An 18,529-nucleotide genomic window follows, 5' to 3' on the forward strand; every position below is an offset into this window, starting at 1 on the left:
TACGTATTTAGGTAGATATATAAAATATACTTAGGGGCATTCGGAAGAGTAGTCAGAGTCCAGGCAGGGGGTCGTGGCACGGCAGGTCTGGAGTGAAAAAAGGTGTCAGAAGGAATGCAGCAAAGCACTGAAAACAGCTCTACAAAGTACGGACAGCAACAATGTAGCTCTAAGCTTCTACTGGTACTTGCCAGGTGATTCTATGGGATGATCTGGCGAGGAGCAGGAGTGAAGACCGGGTTATTGTAGTCTCTGGAGTTGATTGTAATTGAGAGCAGGTGTGCAGTGCCAACGCCCAGTCAGCTCGTCACCAGGGAGGAAGGCTCAGATGAGCCTGAGTGTCTAGATGGTAGAGTGTGGACGGCGCAGTGGATAGCGCACAGGAACTCCAGCAGCAGAACGCAGAGGTGGCGGGTTCGAACCCCGTGGCGGGTTCGAAACCGTAACAGGACCCCCCCCTCGACGGGAGACCCCTGGCGACCCTCCAGGTGCATCAGGATGATCCCTGTAGAACTCTCGCAGGAGCTCAGGACTCATGATGAGGCCCCGGGAGACCCAACTGCGCTCCTCAGGTCCATACCCTCCCAGTCGACCAGGTATTGGTACCCACGACCACAACGGCGCACTCGCAGTAGCCGCCGCACTGGCCCACTGAGGATGCCCATCGACCATCTGTGGTGGAGGGGAGCAAGGGTGGAGGTGTCAAGGGACATGAGGAGATGGGTTTTATCTTGGAGACATGGAATACTGGGTGGACCCGCTTCATGGAGGAAGGGAGCTGAGACGACAGCAACAGGATTGATGATACGCTCAATCCTGAAAGGTCCCAGGAACCGGGCGCCAGCTTCCGGGACTCCACTTGTAGTGGCAGGTCAGACGACGAGATACACCTGCTGACCCACCCTGTACTGCGGGGCCTTGGTGCGCCGACGGTTGGCCCTCGGCAAGCACGGGTGTTTGACCTTAGTAGAGCTGCACGGACAGTCCTCCATATTCTCCGGCATCGTTGTAGGTGGGCTTGCACCGAGGGGACGGCAACCTCCGCCTCCTGGGCCGGAAACCAGGGAGGCTGGTATCCCAGTGAGCACTCAAAGGGTGACATACCAGTGGCATCACAGACAAGGGTATTCATCGAGTACTCCACCCACGGCAGGTCCCTACTCCAGGATGACGGATGAAGAGCAGAAACGCATCGGAGGGCTGTCTCCATGTTCTGATTGGCCCGCTCCGCCTGTCCATTTGTCTGCGGGTGATACCCGGAGGAGAGACTGATGGTGGCGCCAATGCCCCTACAGAAAGCCTTCCAAACTTGGGAGGTAAACTGGGGGCCACGGTCACTAACGATGTCGGCTGGGAGTCCGTGTAGGCGATATACATGTTCCATGAGCAACTCAGCGGTCTCCCTTGAAGAAGGTAGCTTAGGGAGGGCCACGAGGTGCACAGCCTTGGAAAAACGGTCTACCACCGTGAGGATAACAGTGTTGCCCATGGACGGGAAAGACCGGTGACGAAATCCAAAGAAATCTGTGACCAAGGATGACCCGGGACAGGAAGCGGGCGCAGGAGACCAGCAGGAGACTGATGGGACGCCTTGCTTCGAGCACATACCGTGCAGGCAGAAACGAACCTCCGAACATCCTCCACCACTTTAGGCCACCAGAATCTCCGGCGCACAAATGACAGGGTGCGGGTGATCCCTGGATGACAAGCCACCCGGCTGGCATGGCACCATTGGAGAACCTGGGACCGGACCGCATCAGGAACGAACAGTCGGTTGGGGGGTCCAGTTCCCGGATCAGGTTGAGTGCACTGAGCCCTCCTGACCGCTGCCTCGAGATCCGTGGTGATCACTCCAATCACCTGGGAAGCGGGGAGAATGGTGTCCGGAATCCCAGGGTCTCTCTCCGCTGAGTGCATCCGAGACAGTGCGTCAGCCTTAGAGTTCTTGGAACCCGGACGGTACCTGACGGGAGTTCAACCGTCTGGCCGACCTGATGTAGGTGAGGTTCTTGTGGTCGGACAGGACAGTGGTGGGATACTCTGCACCCTCCAACCAGTGCCGCCACTCCTCGAAAGCCTCTACAACAGCCAGGAGCTCCCTGTTGCCAATGTCGTAATTCTCCTCAGCTGGAGAGAACCGGCGGGAGAAGAAAGCACAGGGATGCAGCTTCTCATCGGAGTCAGATTGTTGTGAGAGAACTGCACCGATGCCAGTGTCAGAGGCATCCGCCTCTACTACGAAGGGCCTTGAGGGGTCAGGGTGGAGCAGGATCGGTGCAGAGGTGAATCGCCTCTTGAGGGTGTCGAAAGCGGTGCTGGCTGCAGGTGTCCAGGAAAATGGACGCAGAGATGAAGTAAGGGCTGTGAGGGGGGCTGCCACCCTACTGTAGTTTCGTATGAAGCAGCGATAAAAGTTTGCAAAGCCCAGAAAGCTCTGTAACTGCTTCCTGTTGGTCGGTTGAGGCCACTCCACAACCCTCTGGATCTTCCGTGAGTCTGGCCGAGTCTGTCCCCCCTCAATTATGAATCCCAGAAACTCTACTGAGGGAGTGTGGAAGGTGCACTTCTCGACCTTGATGAAGAGGCGGTTCTCCAGGAGGCGCTGGATGACTTGGCGGACATGTTGGATGTGTTCCCTCTCACTCCTGGAGAACACCAGGATGTCGTCCAGGTAGAGAACTACAAAAATGTCCAGCATGTCCCTCAACACGTCGTTCATCAATGCCTGAAAGACTGCAGGGGCATTGGTGAGGCCGAAAGGCATGACGTGATATTCATAATGCCCCCGTGGAGTCTTGAACGCAGTCTTAAACTCATCCCCCTCACGAATCCGGACGAGATGGTAGGCGTTCCGAAGATCCAACTTTGTGAAGATGGTAGCGCTCTGCAGAGGCTCAAAGTTGGAACTGATGAGGGGGAGAGAGTACTTGTTCTTGACCGTGATCGTATTAAGTCCCCTGTAGTCAATACACGGCCTGAGGTCTCCTCCCTTCTTCTTGACAAAGAAGAAACCCGCTGCCATCGGGGACCGAGAAGGACGGATGAGACCCTCGGCCAAGCACTCAGAGATGTACTTGTCCATCGCTGCCTTCTCCGGGAGTGACAAGTTGTACAATCGACTAGCGGGATAGGCTGCGTCCGGGAAGAGATCAATGGCGCAGTCGTACGGACGATGGGGAGGCAGAGAACGCGCTCGGTCCATACTAAAAGCCTCCCCCAGGTCATGGTAAACAGGCGGAACCGTAGACAGGTCCGGAGGAGAGGGAGTGTCAGACGGAGACTGTGAGGTGGAGTAGGTAGCAGCACGGAGACATCGGGCGTAGCAGGCGGTACTCCAACTAAGTATGCGCCCAGTACTGTAGTCAACATGGGGGACATGCAACCCCAACCAGGGTCGGCCTAAGATGAGAGGTGTGCCAGGGGACGGCAACACATAAAAACGAATGTCCTCGACATGATTACCGGACAAAGTCATCTTGAGGAGTGCAGTCTGATGAGTAATAAGACCGATCTTGTGTCCATCAAGAGCAAAAGCAGGAATGGGCTCAGTCAAGGCAATGAGAGGAATGTGAGCCTGACTGGCCAATTCATGGTCAATGAAACTCCCATCGGCACCGGAGTCAATGAGGGTGCCGACTGTGAGAGCCCCTCCCTGCCAGTCAAGATGGACCTTGAATCCATCAGGGCCGGTGGATGTAGGAGAACGAGAGATTCGGCTCACCTGGAATCCCCTGGTCTCCGGTGAGCCTAATCTTTTGGCCGACTGGGACAGTCGTCTCTGATGTGACCCCTCTGGCCACAATACATGCAGAGACCCCTGGTCCTCCGATGCTCCCTCTCTGCAGCAGACAGACGTAGTCGGGCGACCTCCATTGGCTCAGCACCTGAGTCTGAACCGAAAGTCCCAGATGAACAAGAGAGAGTGGGAGTCAAACGCGAGGAGCCTTGATGTGAATGTGCCCTGGTCCTCCTGCGCTCACGGAGGCGTTCGTCAACATCACTGGCAAGGCTGATGAGACTATTGAGATCAGCAGGCTTATCTCTAACCAGCTCATCCTTCAGAACCTCCGTGAGGCCATCTCTAAAGATACAGCGCAGAGTGGAGTCCTGCCATCCCGCGCTGGCTGCGAGTGTGCGGAACTCGATTGCATAGGCAGCAACAGTGCGAGAGCCCTGCTTGATGTGGAGTAGCCGTGAGCCTGCATCCTGACCGGCGACGGGGTGATCAAAAACTCTCCTGAACTCCTCCTCGAAGTTGGCATAGTTGTGTCTTGTCCCCGGGTTGAAGCTCAAGAAAGACTGGACCCAACGAAGAGCGTCACCGGTAGTATGAGTGGCAACGTAGGCTACCCTGGCTGCATCGGCGGAAAACATGCTGGGCTGCATCTCGAAAACAAAATTGCACTGCAACATGAATCCCCTAAACTCTGTGAAAGCCCCATCATAAGGCTTAGGGCTAGCTAAGCTAGGCTCCCGGGCTATAGGACCAGGAGGGGGAAGTGGACCCGGAGCTGTAGTGACAGGAACTTGCGGGGCTGGTGAGGCTGCGGCACCCAGAGCAGTCAACTGGGTGGAAATGGTGTTCAACTGAGTTAACAGGGCCTGTTGTTCGCTGGCTAATTGCAGTAGTTGTTGAGAGTGGGTCTGCTGCTCCCCAGCAACGCTCTGCATCATACCAGAAGCCTCACGAAGTAGCCGGGCGTGGTCAGCAAGCACCTTGTCTTGGCGTTGAATAGCAGCATGGGCAGAAGAGAGAGGCCTGACCTCCTGAGTTAGCTGAGTTCATGTTGGCCAGATCATCTGTTAGGACTGAGTGGTGTTTGAACCCAAAATGCAGTACTCCGAAGGCAGGGAATGAGTTAATGCCTAACGAGGCGTTTTAATGTCCAACAAGGCAATTAGATGTATATATATATATATAAATCTACCTGAATACATAAAACTCACAGGCTGTTGTTAAGCATACGTATTTAGGTAGATATATAAAATATACTTATGGGCATTCGGAAGAGTAGTCAGAGTCCAGGCAGGGGGTCGTGGCACGGCAGGTCTGGAGTGAAAAAAGGTGTCAGAAGGAATGCAGCAAAGCACTGAAAACAGCTCTACAAAGTACGGACAGCAACAATGTAGCTCTAAGCTTCTACTGGTACTTGCCAGGTGATTCTATGGGATGATCTGGCAAGGAGCAGGAGTGAAGACCGGGTTATTGTAGTCTCTGGAGTTGATTGTAATTGAGAGCAGGTGTGCAGTGCCAACGCCCAGTCAGCTCGTCACCAGGGAGGAAGGCTCAGATGAGCCTGAGTGTCTAGATGGTAGAGTGTGGACAGCGCAGTGGATAGCGCACAGGAACTCCAGCAGCAGAACGCAGAGGTGGCGGGTTCGAAACCGTAACAATCATAGATAGTCAAAGACCATAGAAGAAGTATTTGCCATGTTATACCAAGTCGTAGAGGATTGCTCCGTGTTTTTGTTCGTTTGTACTGCAGAATTTTTATCGGGAAAGGTCAAGAAGATGACTGATGACATGCCAGCGCCCCCAGACATGGATCCCCGAGACATGGACCCCTATACATGGAGCACTTTGACGGGGAGCCCCTATACATGGAGCCCCCACACCTGGAGCCCTTATACATGGAGCCCCAGACGGGGAGCCCCTATACATGGAGCCCCGAGACATGAAGCCCCCCGGACATGGAGCCCCCAGCGGAGTCCGACGACAAGGTGTGTATACTGCCTCTGTGTCTGCGTGGGTTTTCTCCTGGTAGTCAGGTTTCCTCCCACAAAACAAAAATCATGAAAGGGTTGTACCTCAATCCCCAAAAGGGAAATCCAAAGAATTAAACACCAAATAATTGTCCTGTCCTTCTGCTTCTCTGGTTCAATATATTTCAGTCGGACGAAGAGGATTTGGAAAAAGACGTGGAGGCCGTGGCGGCCGAGGAGGCGAACCCTGGAAGAGGCGGATCTTCAGCCCGCGTCACTCATGTTGCCACGCCCCTGTAGTTGATAACACGCTATGCATCAAAGGAATTCCGCAACTGAATAAAAATGATATTTAACCCTCACAAACTTTTTATACACCTTTTTTTTATGTTAAATTCATTGTTACATTTTTAAAAGTTAAAGAACAATATTTTTATTTGGTTGAAAATTCCCAGGTTTGTGGGCCCCTATACCATCTCCAAAGTGGTTAATCCTGTGTCTGTCCGTCTCCCCAGGTCCCTCCGGGTCCACCCCACGTTTCACGTTTCAAACATCAAGGAGAGTCCCCTAGTTCCGGCGGCTAAACCACCGCCTCCTCCTCGGATTTTGGAGGGGGTCCCGTCTACACGGTGAAAAAACTGTTGGATGTCAGGAGTCGGGGTCGGGGACAACAGTTCCTGGTTGACTGGGAGGGGTACGGTCCTGAGGAGAGATCCTGGATCCCGGCTAGGTTCATTGTGGACAAGGGCCTGATTACAGACTACTATGCACAACGCTCACAGAACCCTGGGCCGTCTGGAGACGTCCCTAGAGGGAGGGGTACTGTCATGTCTCGTCGATTGTGTTAAGTTTTAGGTTTAAGTCCTGTTTTCCATGTCTGCTTTTATTTTGTAGTAACTGTCCTCTCTCATTTCAGAAACTTTATTTCCTGCACTGGTGTTTCCTCGTTAGTGTGATTGTCTGCTCCACCCCTGATTGTGTCCACCTGTTCCCCATTTCCTCATGTATTTAAGCCTGTGTCTACCTGTGTCTTGTGTCAGATCGTCTTGTCTCTTGTCTCGTCATGATCGTTCTTTATAGTGTAGTTTTTTGTCCTGGTTTGCTTTTCCAACATAGTTGTGATTTTGTTTTGTACTTTATCCAAAGTCATTAACCAGCGTAGCTGTGATTTTCTGTTTTTCTTATAAACCCTTTTTGATACCCCTGAACTTTGGAGTCGTGCGTTTGGGTGGTCCTGCCTTTTGAGTCGTGACACCCTCTCTCTTCACAGGACCAGCCAGCTCCTCCAAAGCCAGCAAGAAAGAAAGGGTGCCCCCCGAGGCTCCACCACAAGGCCGTACGTGAAGAAGCCGCTCAACGCCTTCATGAAAGACCAGAGGCCGAATTATGCGACCCTGATGAAGACGAGCGGAAGTTGTGCGGTCAGCGTCATCCTAGGACAGAAGGTATGTGTGTTTGCTCTGTGAGACACTGAATGCTACACAACCTTCATGCAGGGTTCGGACGCTCACGGAAAACCTGGAAAAGTCATGGAATTAAACAAATGTAAGTTATTTCCAGGCCTGGAAAAGTCCTTTATCCCAAAAGTTTTTGAAAAGTCATGGAAATTTGATATATTCACGTTTGATTTCAAATAAACATTTATATACAGATGTGTTCTTTTTAATCAAACTATTGCATCTCATTTGAGTCATTTAAGGTATATATTTCACAATGTTCAGTCATGGAAATTTGGTAAAAGACTCTCCCAGATGTGCTCGTTCTTTATTGATCAGTGTCCAAGAAAACTCTTTCCTCCAAACTCGAAATCTTCACATCCTGTCTGCAACTTTTTGATGATTTTCAGTTATTGTCTAATAACTAGAGAGCACGTCTTAATGCAAATTGTTACGGAGTTTGTGTCCGGCCTTCACTCATCGACGTTGTCCTCTTCCCACAGTGGAATGCTCTGTCCGACACCGAGAAGGCCGAGTTCAACGAACAGGCCGCCCGAGAAAAGAGGCACCACCAGCAGTGCCACCCCAACTGGAGCCACAATTATGTACGTACGACTCGCGTTAACGTCAGAATCCGGGAGTTCATGCAGCGAAGTCGCCGAAAGAGTCTCGTCCGTATCCAGGGTGTCTACAGGAATAAACCAGTGAAATTTAAGACTTTTTAAGACCACGTCGAAATAAAATTTAAGACCTAACTTACGATGGAAATATACATTAATCTAAATAAACTAATTCAAAGTAAACACACTGATGTCTGTTTAAAATTAACAGTGTGATGTAATGCAAAAGGATAACACAAATGTCATTGCTGTTGTAAATTATATTTATTAATAAATTTTCAGAACATTTAAGTCCCATGAACAAATGCTTATATCAAGTAAATATATTTTAAAAATACAGGCAACATAGTTCCTTTTGAACAAAAAAATCTATAAAATAACATAAATAACAATTCCAGCTGCTTTTAAAATGCAAATTCATTTACATAATACTGTGTGTGTGTGTGTGTTCTTATGTCTCTATGTGATGGATGTTTGTGCACAGGTTCATGTCTAATCCTGAGCTTTTGTGAATATACTAGGAAAACAATCCTTTTCAAACTGTATTAATATAAAAACTTCCAGTTGACATTTGGTCCATTCTCCTGGAAAAAAGAAAGAAAAAAGGCAGACATTAGCCAAACAACAGTCAACACATCTCTTCATGACACCACCACTTCAGATTAATGTCAGACTGGATAAATATGAATGAAAACTATTTTTACAAATTAAGCAACGTGAGCCATCCCTTGAGCCTAGTGAACACTATTTAGACATATTGACAGGTAAACACCACTCTACTTACTACCATTCTAAAACTATTTTTAATTAGTCTAATTAATGTGTAGTGCGCCTATGCATAGCTGTTATTAACTTGACACATGAGTAAAGCTTAACTATATGATACACATACTCATATACATGAGGTTAGTTAATACATATATATTTATGTTAGACTTACTTTGAGGTGCTGAAGTAGGTCCTGGGCGTGTCATGGCCCATGAGCTCCACAGGATCCTGACTGGACGTGGTCATTTCACCAATAGCGCACATGAAGTCCAGCTGTCTGCTCGCGGTGGTCTGGTCCAGAGTCTCGTGGAACAGAATGAAGAACACGGCGCCCTGTTGGACTTCGGTGATGAGCTCTTTGTTGCACGGCGCTGGATTTCCTCCGGTGACCTCCAGCGTTGACGTCGTTGCGAGCAGCGGAGCAGGAGCTCGCGGCGGAGCAGCAGCTAGCGGCGGAGCAGGAGCTAGCCCCGCGCGCTGCTGGCGGCCTTCACTAGTCTCTGTGCTTCTTGCTCTGCTCGTGAGATTCCACCGCTGGAAAGTCTCGCGACACACAACGCAGCTTCAGAAGCATTTCACCGACCGTGACCAGAAACACTCGTTCTTTTCAAGCCGTTGTTGAACTTGCATCCTGCCATGTTTTCTAAACTAGTCGATGCTTCACGTTGTAGGGGATTGATGGGACTGAATACGCGGGGCCCCTTTAAGAGAAGGGGCGTGGCCCCGGTGACACCAGAGACACCGCAGAGCGACCGGAGCAAAATACGGACCTGGCGGAACAGAATGCCTCATATTCGTAATGACATGACACCCAAAAAATGTAAGACCAATCCAATCTGAATTTAAGACTTTTTAAGACTTTTTAAGGCCTTACTTTTAGGAAAAGCAATTTAAGACTTTTTAAGACTTTTTAATGCCCCGCGGACACCCTGGTATCGGCTCATGTCGGACGGAAAGTCTTGGCGTCTTTTTTAAGCCATTGATGTTTTTTATGATGTCTTGATTTAAATGTCCTCTTCTAAAGTTTTCTATACATGTTTTTACCTGTCACTGCCGTACTGACTGATGAGTCGGAAACTTAATTTCGTTGCATGTTTTTACAATGACAATAATAAACATCTTTACCGTTGTGTAGGGAATGAAGAGAAAAAGACACAGGAGCTTGGCCGCCCGACTGCCCAAAGGTAAGATGAGATTTCTGAGGATCACAGCTTGTTGTGTGAAATGGGATTAAAAACTGAAATGACCTGCTCCTATTGGACTAAGATCATAGATAGTCAAAGACCATAGAAGAAGTGTTTGCCATGTTCTACCAAGTCGTAGAGGATTGCTCCGTGTTTTTGTTCGTTTGTACTGCAGAATTTTTATCGGGAAAGGTCAAGAAGATGACTGATGACATGCCAGCGCCCCTAGACATGGAGCCCCCACACCTGGAGCCCCTATACATGGAGCCCCGAGACATGGAGCCCCCACACCTGGAGCCCTTATACATGGAGCCCCTACACAGCAAAATCCGCAGTGTCAATTCAACACCAATAGAGTTAAATTCAACACTTTGAAAGTGTCTATATTGGTCCACCCTATTTTGAGTTAAAACTCCACTTTTAAAAGTGTTAAAAGATCAACACTGTGATAGAGTTGAGGCAACTCTCTCAATAGTTGACATTTATCACCAGTCAACACAGGCCAGTGTTGAATTTACACAACACTAGTGTGCAGTGTCAGAATTTAACACTATCTGTATATTGTTTTAACCCTCCTGTTACCTTTGGGGTCAATTTGACCCCATTCAATGTTTAACGTCTCTAAAAATATGATTGACATAATTCTTTTTGCTTCATATTTCATGACTTTTCCTAATTTATTGGGGACAACTGGGAAAACATAAAATGCACATGATATGTTTTCAATGTCCCGTACGCATCGGTGTTCTTTGGGGTCAATTTGACCCCAGGCTGTTTTTCACTGTGTAAAACATATGAAGAATCAACTTTTTAATTTATTTAAAGGGCTATTGAGGTAGTCAACAAACAAAGTACCTGATACTTAAACTTGGGAAACAATATTAATTCTAATCATTTTCTGGAGGTTATAACTCAAAGGGTAAAAGATATTAGTACATTTGAAGGTAACAGGAGGGTTAACACCGACTAGAGTTGCAGAGCTATGTAACACTATAGGGGATTTAAAATTAAACTCTGTATTTTACTCTTGTAGAGTTGATTTATATATATTTTAGGGCTGTCAGCGTTAACGCGTTAATCTATGCGATTAATTTGGCCGCGTTAACGCACTAAAATATTTTAACGCAACTTTGTTTACTTCCGGTGTTCGTTGAAGTTTTTACACTCCCCTGAGTGTCAACCCGCGGCAGTGCGGTTTAACACTGTTTCCGTTTTAAAACAATTATTTCTCCGCGAAAATAAGGAGCAGAAATCAGTTTAAACTCGTGGATGAATCAGTCGGGTTTCCTCCTGCTCCTCCTTCCTCCCGTCTCCCCCTCTGATACACGGAGGGGCGACGTGTCGGGTGACGCGGGCGGAGAGAAACCTTCACCGTGATTTGTCAATCCGTTTGTCTGTCAACATTTAGCGAAAAAAACAACCAATACTCAGTAAATCACAAAGGACCGACCCACCACACAGGTAAGGCTCATTAGCCACCTGTCAGTCAGAGAAGCCAGAGAACACGGCGCGAGGACAACTGAGCCTCATTATAGAGAGCTGAGATTGTTCTGGAATGTTTGATGTATAACACGTAGGTATGTGTCATATAAAAAAGCCTTTAAAAGGTGAATTTACATTTTTTTGTAAAACGGAGAAAATGAGCCCAGACTCCAGAGGGTTAACATATTTGAATGTCAGTCAGTTTACCAAGGCCACTGGTTCTGCTGCTGTTCAATGTGAAAGATGACAGGACCAATGGGGTCTCAATATACTTCTTTTTTTTTACTAATCTGGATGTTTCACCGAAGAAACAATTTATCATCCACAATATTAAATACCTCGCTGGCACTTTATAGGTAGGAGTCTCTTTGAAAACACAGCTCTATGAAGTTTTGTCTTTAAAAAGAAGAAAAAAAACCTTTTAATCGCGAATAATGAATTTCAAAATGTGCGATTAATTAGTTAAATTTTTTTAATCGATTGACAGCCCTAAAATATTTTTTAACACTGTAGGGAGTTATAATCCTCAATGCTATAGAGCGTATTCACTCACGTGACCACAACAAACTCTGGCGGCCATGTTGGGGTCCCACCACGGCATTGTTTTGCTTGTTTGTATGCCGCTCTTCCCTTAGAAATGACCATTATATCCTGAAGGAGATACGATTTCAGTTCAAAGCGGTGTGCCTTGTGATTATGGTACTGTGCCTCACTGTTGGATGTGGGACTAATGATTCAGAATATGGGTTTATCAGCTCAACAAGACAGGCTATTACTTCAACTTGTCATGCATCTACTTCGGCTTCACTCGGCGTATGAGCGTTAGGACTGTTCTCATGTGTTTCTGTTGCTACATCGGGTTGTGGGCACGTTTCCATTGACACATTCTCGTCAATAATCTCTTTTTGCTTTTTTCGCCGAGCGAAAATCAATGTCTTTCACTTGCGCAAAAGGAACTGTGGATGGAAACTTGAGAGGAAGCCATGAACATGGCAACTCCGTCGGGCGATGTCTGCCTTTACTCTGTGATTCATTTCAAGGTAAAATAAAACACTGGCTCCATGGGAACAGCACTCAGCACGGCCAGCCAAACAGTCACTGCTGGTCCTGAATGAGCACTGGAAGCGGCTTCATCCAGACACTCGTGCTGGAGGCGGAGCTGTGCGACTACGGATCATTGTATGAACCCAGACAGGGGGCGCTTGATGTTCCGACATTTGTGGTATTTCCACAACAAGTATAACGCAGAAATAGTTGTTAGTCCCATGGTCGATAGCGGAAATGAAAACTGTTTTACAGGAATGTGACCGGGCTATGTGCTGGTAACTAGGGGTAACTAGCGAACTAACCACAAAGTGTTGAGCGAGTAAAATCAGGTAAAAAAAGCGTTGCAAATATTCAATTCCAACCGCTGAAATCTTTCTTTGGTAATGCAGAAGGACATGAGGTTGCTGGGCTCTCGCATAATCAAACAGCGGACACGATAGCCAGGTCAACTTCTTCTGACATTTAATAAGTGGGACCCCAAGATGGCGCGATTGAGATTCTGACGTCACGTGAATACGCTCTATACATGGTACAATTTTATTTTGGAATTCAGTATACTCCTAGTATTTAATTACAAAGAAGAAAATCAATACAAAAGTTTGTTCAAATAAAACTTGTATTTTCAAGCCCATCACAAACATAGCATTTGCATTACAATAACAATTCTTAAATGGCAGCCTCAATAGCACAGGTCACACAAAACAATAGCACGGGTCACACAACATGGCAATGTGGCACAATGTATATTTTTTAGGGCTGTCAGCGTTAACGCGTTAATCTGAGATTAATTTGGCCGCGTTAACGCACTAAAATATTTTAGCGCAATTAACGCAACTTTGTTTACTTCCGGTGTTCGTTGAAGTTTTTTCACTCCTGAGTGTCAAACCGCAGCAGTCCGGTTTGACACTGTTTCTGCTTTTAATGCAATTATTTCTCCGCGAAAATAAGGAGCAGAAATCAGTTTAAACTCGTGGATGAATCAGTCGGGTTTCCTCCTGCTCCTCCTTCCTCCCGTCTCCCCCTCTGAACACAGGAACGGAGGGGCGACGTGTCGGGTGACGCGGCGTGGAAAGAACTTGTCACGAAACCTTCACCGTGATTTGTCAATCCGTTTGTCTGTCAACATTTAGCGAAAAGAACAACCAATGAACACTCAGTAAATCACAAGGACCTCCCACCACACAGGTGAAGCTCATTAGCAGCCTGTCAGTCAGAGAACCAGAGAACACGGTGCGAGGACAGCTGAGCCTCATTGAATAGAGCTGAGATTGTTCTGGAATGTTTGATGTATAACACATGGGTATGTGTCACATGAAAACGCCTTTAAAAGGTGAATTTAAATATTTTTGTAAAATGGAGAACATGAGCCCAGCCTCCAGAGGATTAACGTGACATATGTGAATGTCAGTCAGTTACCAAGGCCACTGGTTCTGCTGTTCAGTGTTAAAGATGACAGGACCAATGGGGTCTTAATATACTTCTTTTTTTTTACTCATCTGGATGTTTCACTGAAGAAACAATTCATCATCCACAATATTAAATACCTCGCTGGCACTTTATGGGTAGGAGCCTCCTTGAAAACACAGCTCTGTGTGAAGTTTTGTCTTTAAAAAGAAGAAAAACAACTTTTAATCACGATTAATGAATTTCAAAATGTGCGATTAATTAGTAAAAAAAATGTAATCGATTGACAGCCCTAATATTTTTTCATCCATCTCATTAGATAACTGTTTAGCATAGGGTCTATAATAAATCAACTCATCAATAGAAACAACAGAAAATGAATCATCCCTCTCCTTGATACAATAAGCACTGAAGTGACTGACAGTATTTGTTGAAAGTGTCCCGGTGCAAACGAATAAGGTGTTTCTTGAACCCTGAATAAGTGCAAAAGAATGAAGAACATCCCGGCTGTCCACATTTCAAACGTAATGTCTTTCCTGGATATAAACCATGGTAAAATCTCAAATGCTTACAAAGCAACATAGAACTTCTGTGGTGTAACTTGCAGATAAAACAAATCAACATATTTGCATCCAAGGATGGTGCGTCACCTCAGATACTTGTGTTCAGCAGTCTTGCTCTGAGCTCCTTCACACGAGGACTTTCCTTGGTACTTCCCACATCAATGTTGAACACAGTTGTTTGGATGAATGTGTAGAAGCTGTTAAGGGATTCGTGGTAGTGAACACTAAAGATGAAGTGGGCCTTAAAGAGTTCATCGAAAGCTGCCAGGGACGTCTGAGCCTTGCAAGGGACGGCCTTGTGGTCAACGATGACATAGAATCTTTGGATGTTGTTCTTCTCTTCACCGACACACAGGAGGATGGGTTGTCCTGGTTCCAAACTCTCAAGGAAGGTCTCAACACTGGCGCCAATCTGGAAAAAACAGAAGCATGAGGAACAAATTTAATGGCCCACTACATTACTAAAAACATATGTGCCTCTTCACAAAAAGAGTCCTTGTGAATATAACTAAATAAAGAAGCATATTAAAACATTGCATACCCTCAAATATCTCACAACATGTTTGATTGCTTGATGCGAGCTAATTTTAGGACTCTTCTTGGGTCCTTTTGCAGTAGGGGGAAGTAGGTGAACCAGCAGTAGGATGCTTGACAGGTCACTGTCCCAGCCTAGGGGGAAACCAGAAGAAATTAGAAGATTTAACAAAGACTTACATGTGAAAATAAATATATCCACATTATGCTCATACAAGATTTCTGAATCGGGCAAGTAAATTAATGTTTTAAAAAGATAATAAGCGATGCTTACCAGACGCATCTGAGGAGTGATGCCCAGACAACAAGTCTTCAACATTCTCATTAGAATTCTTGCAGTTTGCCAGGATCCTGGGTTTGAAGAAAGTGGGCCATTTTGCCAAGAATCTGCCAGAAGCCTCCTCTCCAAACATCATGGCAAAGTCTTGGTCAATCTACAGAAGAAACTCCGTAAGTCCCTGCAACCGTGCTGAAAGTGTAGTCCTTAAATGTACATTGTTCACTTTAAAAATAAATAAAACCATATGCGTTTCTTACCAAGCCAGGTGTATCGAGAAAACGTGGGAAAACATCCAGGACTGTTGAGGAGTCTTGCTGGTCTTGTTGAACTACCGTCTGACGGTATTGAAATGTTGCCCTCATTTTCTCTTTGACAACCGATTCATCAGTTGTATGTTTCAAAATGGAGATTGCCTCACGGCATTCCTCGCCAGACAGTTGCTTGTTAGTTTGGAGAAAATTTCTCTTGCTCTTTGGTCCAGCTTGATAGGTACAGGTGGTTGAGCATCTCCGAGATAGAAATGCAGTGTTGCGCTGGACTGTCTTTATCCTCCAGGCCAAATAACCAGATCCACTGTCAGCATCATAGAAGTGCTCCTATAAAATTCGAGAAGAAAAAACTAAACTAAACATAACTGATGGGTCACAACCAAACAAGGCAAATTCAGAATAACCTCCCTACATACATTGTAGTAAAAGCCATTCATTTACAAACGTACATATCCATTTTTTGAGTAAGGATCCCTGAGGTAAGGAAATAGAGTGGTAATGCCAAGAGCGTATTTTGTTCGCACATAGGTTGGTGGGATCCTCCTTTAAAAGTAGAAAAACATATTATTTTTCAAACTTTAAAATTGTAAAATGTCAAACTAAAAAAAGTATTATTATCAAGAAGAAAGCAAAAAAGACAGTCATCTCTAAAGTAAACCATATTAATGCAAACAAATGATTTGTGTTATCATGATAACTATTAGTCTTTTTGTTTACCATTCCCGTGGCTTCTTTTGCACTGATCATACATTCGCCCGGTTTTCCCATTGGCTAATTAATTTGTATAACTTAATTGCTTTAATATTTTTGCTCCAGAAATGAGATATTTTATATATATATATCATTTAATAATGTGACAGGGTTCTGTAACAACTGCATCTTATGCTATGAAGAAAAAATAGATTTAAGATCTGCACCAGTGAACATAAAATGCTTACCCATGAACTTCAATCATGTCAGCCACCAGTAGGTTTATCATATGTCGCCGGGTACCATCCGTCAATGTCTTTGTTTCGTCATATTCATGCAACACTTTTTCTCCCCCTGGCTTGGACTGAAGAACATCTCTCACCATCTAAAAATAAAAAGAATCAGACAATAAGTTATCATGTTAACCTTTACGGCAACAAGAGCACTCGTTTGGACAATGTCTTTGGGTTTCAGTTTTATTAACAAATGTAATGTGCTATATACCGCTTCAGCTGATTCCCGATCGTCGTGGGTCCTTTTCCTCCCACCATCGTTCTCAAGAATTATTGTTGCATCAGATGAATCAGAAGGCACAGAGGATACGGTGTCTGACACATTCGACTCAAAAGAAATTTCTGCTAGATCTGGTTGAAGCACAACTGCAAGACAGTTCAAAGAAATACACAAAAAATTGGTTATACCGTCACAACTCTACAATACTAGTCAGTAAAACAGCTCACAGTACATTACAGTTCATGATCCTCATTTTTCCCTAACAAAGCTAAGTCTTACCTCCAGACTTTTCTGTGGACACATTGACGGTAAGGTCCCCTGCTTGTAAAAGTTCCTCAAACACATCTGCATCCACCTCTGTCCCTGATTGATCCGTCAAGTGCAAGTCTGTCTGTAGAGGAAGACCTAACTTTCCTATTCTATAGGTCCTCCATTCTGACACCAAGTCAGTGATCGGGCCCTATAATAATAGTAAGATTGTGTATAATATGGTCATTCATGAACCAACTTCCTTTTTTTGTTGTTGGCGTGAACAAGTCTTCAAGTCTTGTGCTCTGCTGAGCCATGAGTCTGTTCCTCGAGTCTGTTCTGCCTCTACCTGGTTGTCACGATCTTCTATACCATACCTGCCATAAATATCATGATACAATACCATAAAAACAGTATACCATAAATACGATACTGGTATATTTATCTATAATAGTAATAAATAAAATATCTGTATGGTTCACTTTTTACCAACTTTTTCAACACTTAACAAATAGCAGTAATATTAGTATTAATACAGCAAGATATTAATGAAACTACATGGAGCCATCATAGCATTGATCAATGATTATCACTATGAGGCCATTAGTCTCTGACCAGAGGATACAGAGTTCATCAGGAAGAGCAGCTGTAGAGTTACAGAACTTTACAGACTGAACTTAAACATTTCACTTCTGGCATCTTTTTATTTTTTTATTTTTAAAGCCGAAAATTCCGCCACTTAACGCCCCTCGCTGTGAGCGCGCTGCGCTGTGCAAACAGCTTGACACGGAGCAGCGCGTGCGCTCTGATCGCTCTTTTAATGAAGTATTGAGACTAAAAATATGCTAAATCACATCGCTCTTAACGTACGGGTACTTTGTTAGCATCGCTCCACCGTGCAGCGACAGCAGCAGAAGTAGCGTCTAACATTCAAGCTAACCTAAACCACCAAACGCTGAAGACATCTTGACGCTGATTGGCCGAGACGCGACACGTCCCATCAAAGATGTTTTATTGCGAAGAGCAACACTTCACACTTTCTCCGCGTCCCACTCCAATCTCATAAACGCCGGCCGGCCAATTGACCCCCCCCCCCCTACCCCAAAACAAAAACTCTTCGGAGCTACACGATTCACGTAAGTCACCTATTTTGGTTTCAAAACGGCGAATTTCGCCGAAAGGTGAGGGATTCTCATCCCTGTTTGTAAACTTCTATTGACACTTTTATTATTATAATGTCTGAGCAGTGTGCAGAATATGTGATATAAATTCCCCATCATACACCAATTGTCCATTTTGACTTGCTCACAAGACATAACAATTGGTCAACATAATAAAAAAACAATTGATAGGCGAGGCAACCAAACATATTACTTAAATTTATATAAAAAAGACACTATAACATGAAGTGACATTCAAGCAAATAATTAGTTGTTACGACCTCAGACACTTAGGAAGTAGGACCCAATTGCACGACCCGGGAGACAGAGATAAAGTATTTGTAAGTACTTTATTTTTCGGTTCTGCAGTGAACAAAATGAAAGCGCTCACGTAGTGAGGGATCAAAAACTTTTCAAGAGCATAACATAACCCGACCTGATCATGGCAAAAGACCAGACGAACTGACAAGGAACACTGGGAGACAGGGGAATTTAAGCACATGGTAACAAGACACAGGTGGGACCAATCAGGGCGGGCTGACACTGATGAGCATAGGAGACAGGTGTGATGACAGGTGAAAACAATCAGGAAGCCTGGAATGAGAGAAAGCGAACATAAATGACATG

General features: G+C 45.6%; 1 protein-coding gene across 2 annotated transcripts in view; it reads right to left on the bottom strand.

The window, feature by feature from the left end:
• Window positions 1-13,835: 13,835 nt before the first annotated feature.
• The window catches only part of LOC130204894 (5'-AMP-activated protein kinase subunit beta-1-like), a 29,519-nt gene continuing 24,825 nt past the window's right edge, over window positions 13,836-18,529 (bottom strand). The window contains exons 1-8 of one of the 2 annotated variants that reach the window (XM_056431880.1): window positions 16,773-17,472; window positions 16,485-16,639; window positions 16,229-16,365; window positions 15,740-15,833; window positions 15,279-15,617; window positions 15,016-15,175; window positions 14,749-14,876; window positions 13,836-14,619 (exon numbers count right to left, since the gene is read on the bottom strand). In XM_056431880.1, coding sequence (XP_056287855.1) covers window positions 14,296-14,619; window positions 14,749-14,876; window positions 15,016-15,175; window positions 15,279-15,617; window positions 15,740-15,833; window positions 16,229-16,365 — 1,182 coding nt within the window. In that variant the 5' untranslated portion in view covers window positions 16,485-16,639; window positions 16,773-17,472 and the 3' untranslated portion in view covers window positions 13,836-14,295. Of the gene's footprint in view, window positions 14,620-14,748; window positions 14,877-15,015; window positions 15,176-15,278; window positions 15,618-15,739; window positions 15,834-16,228; window positions 16,366-16,484; window positions 16,640-16,772; window positions 17,473-18,529 lie in introns of those variants that run through there. The other variant, XM_056431882.1, reaches the window with a different exon arrangement.

This window comes from Pseudoliparis swirei, chromosome 15, assembly GCF_029220125.1.
Source record: "Pseudoliparis swirei isolate HS2019 ecotype Mariana Trench chromosome 15, NWPU_hadal_v1, whole genome shotgun sequence".
Taxonomy (NCBI): Eukaryota; Metazoa; Chordata; class Actinopteri; order Perciformes; family Liparidae; genus Pseudoliparis; species Pseudoliparis swirei.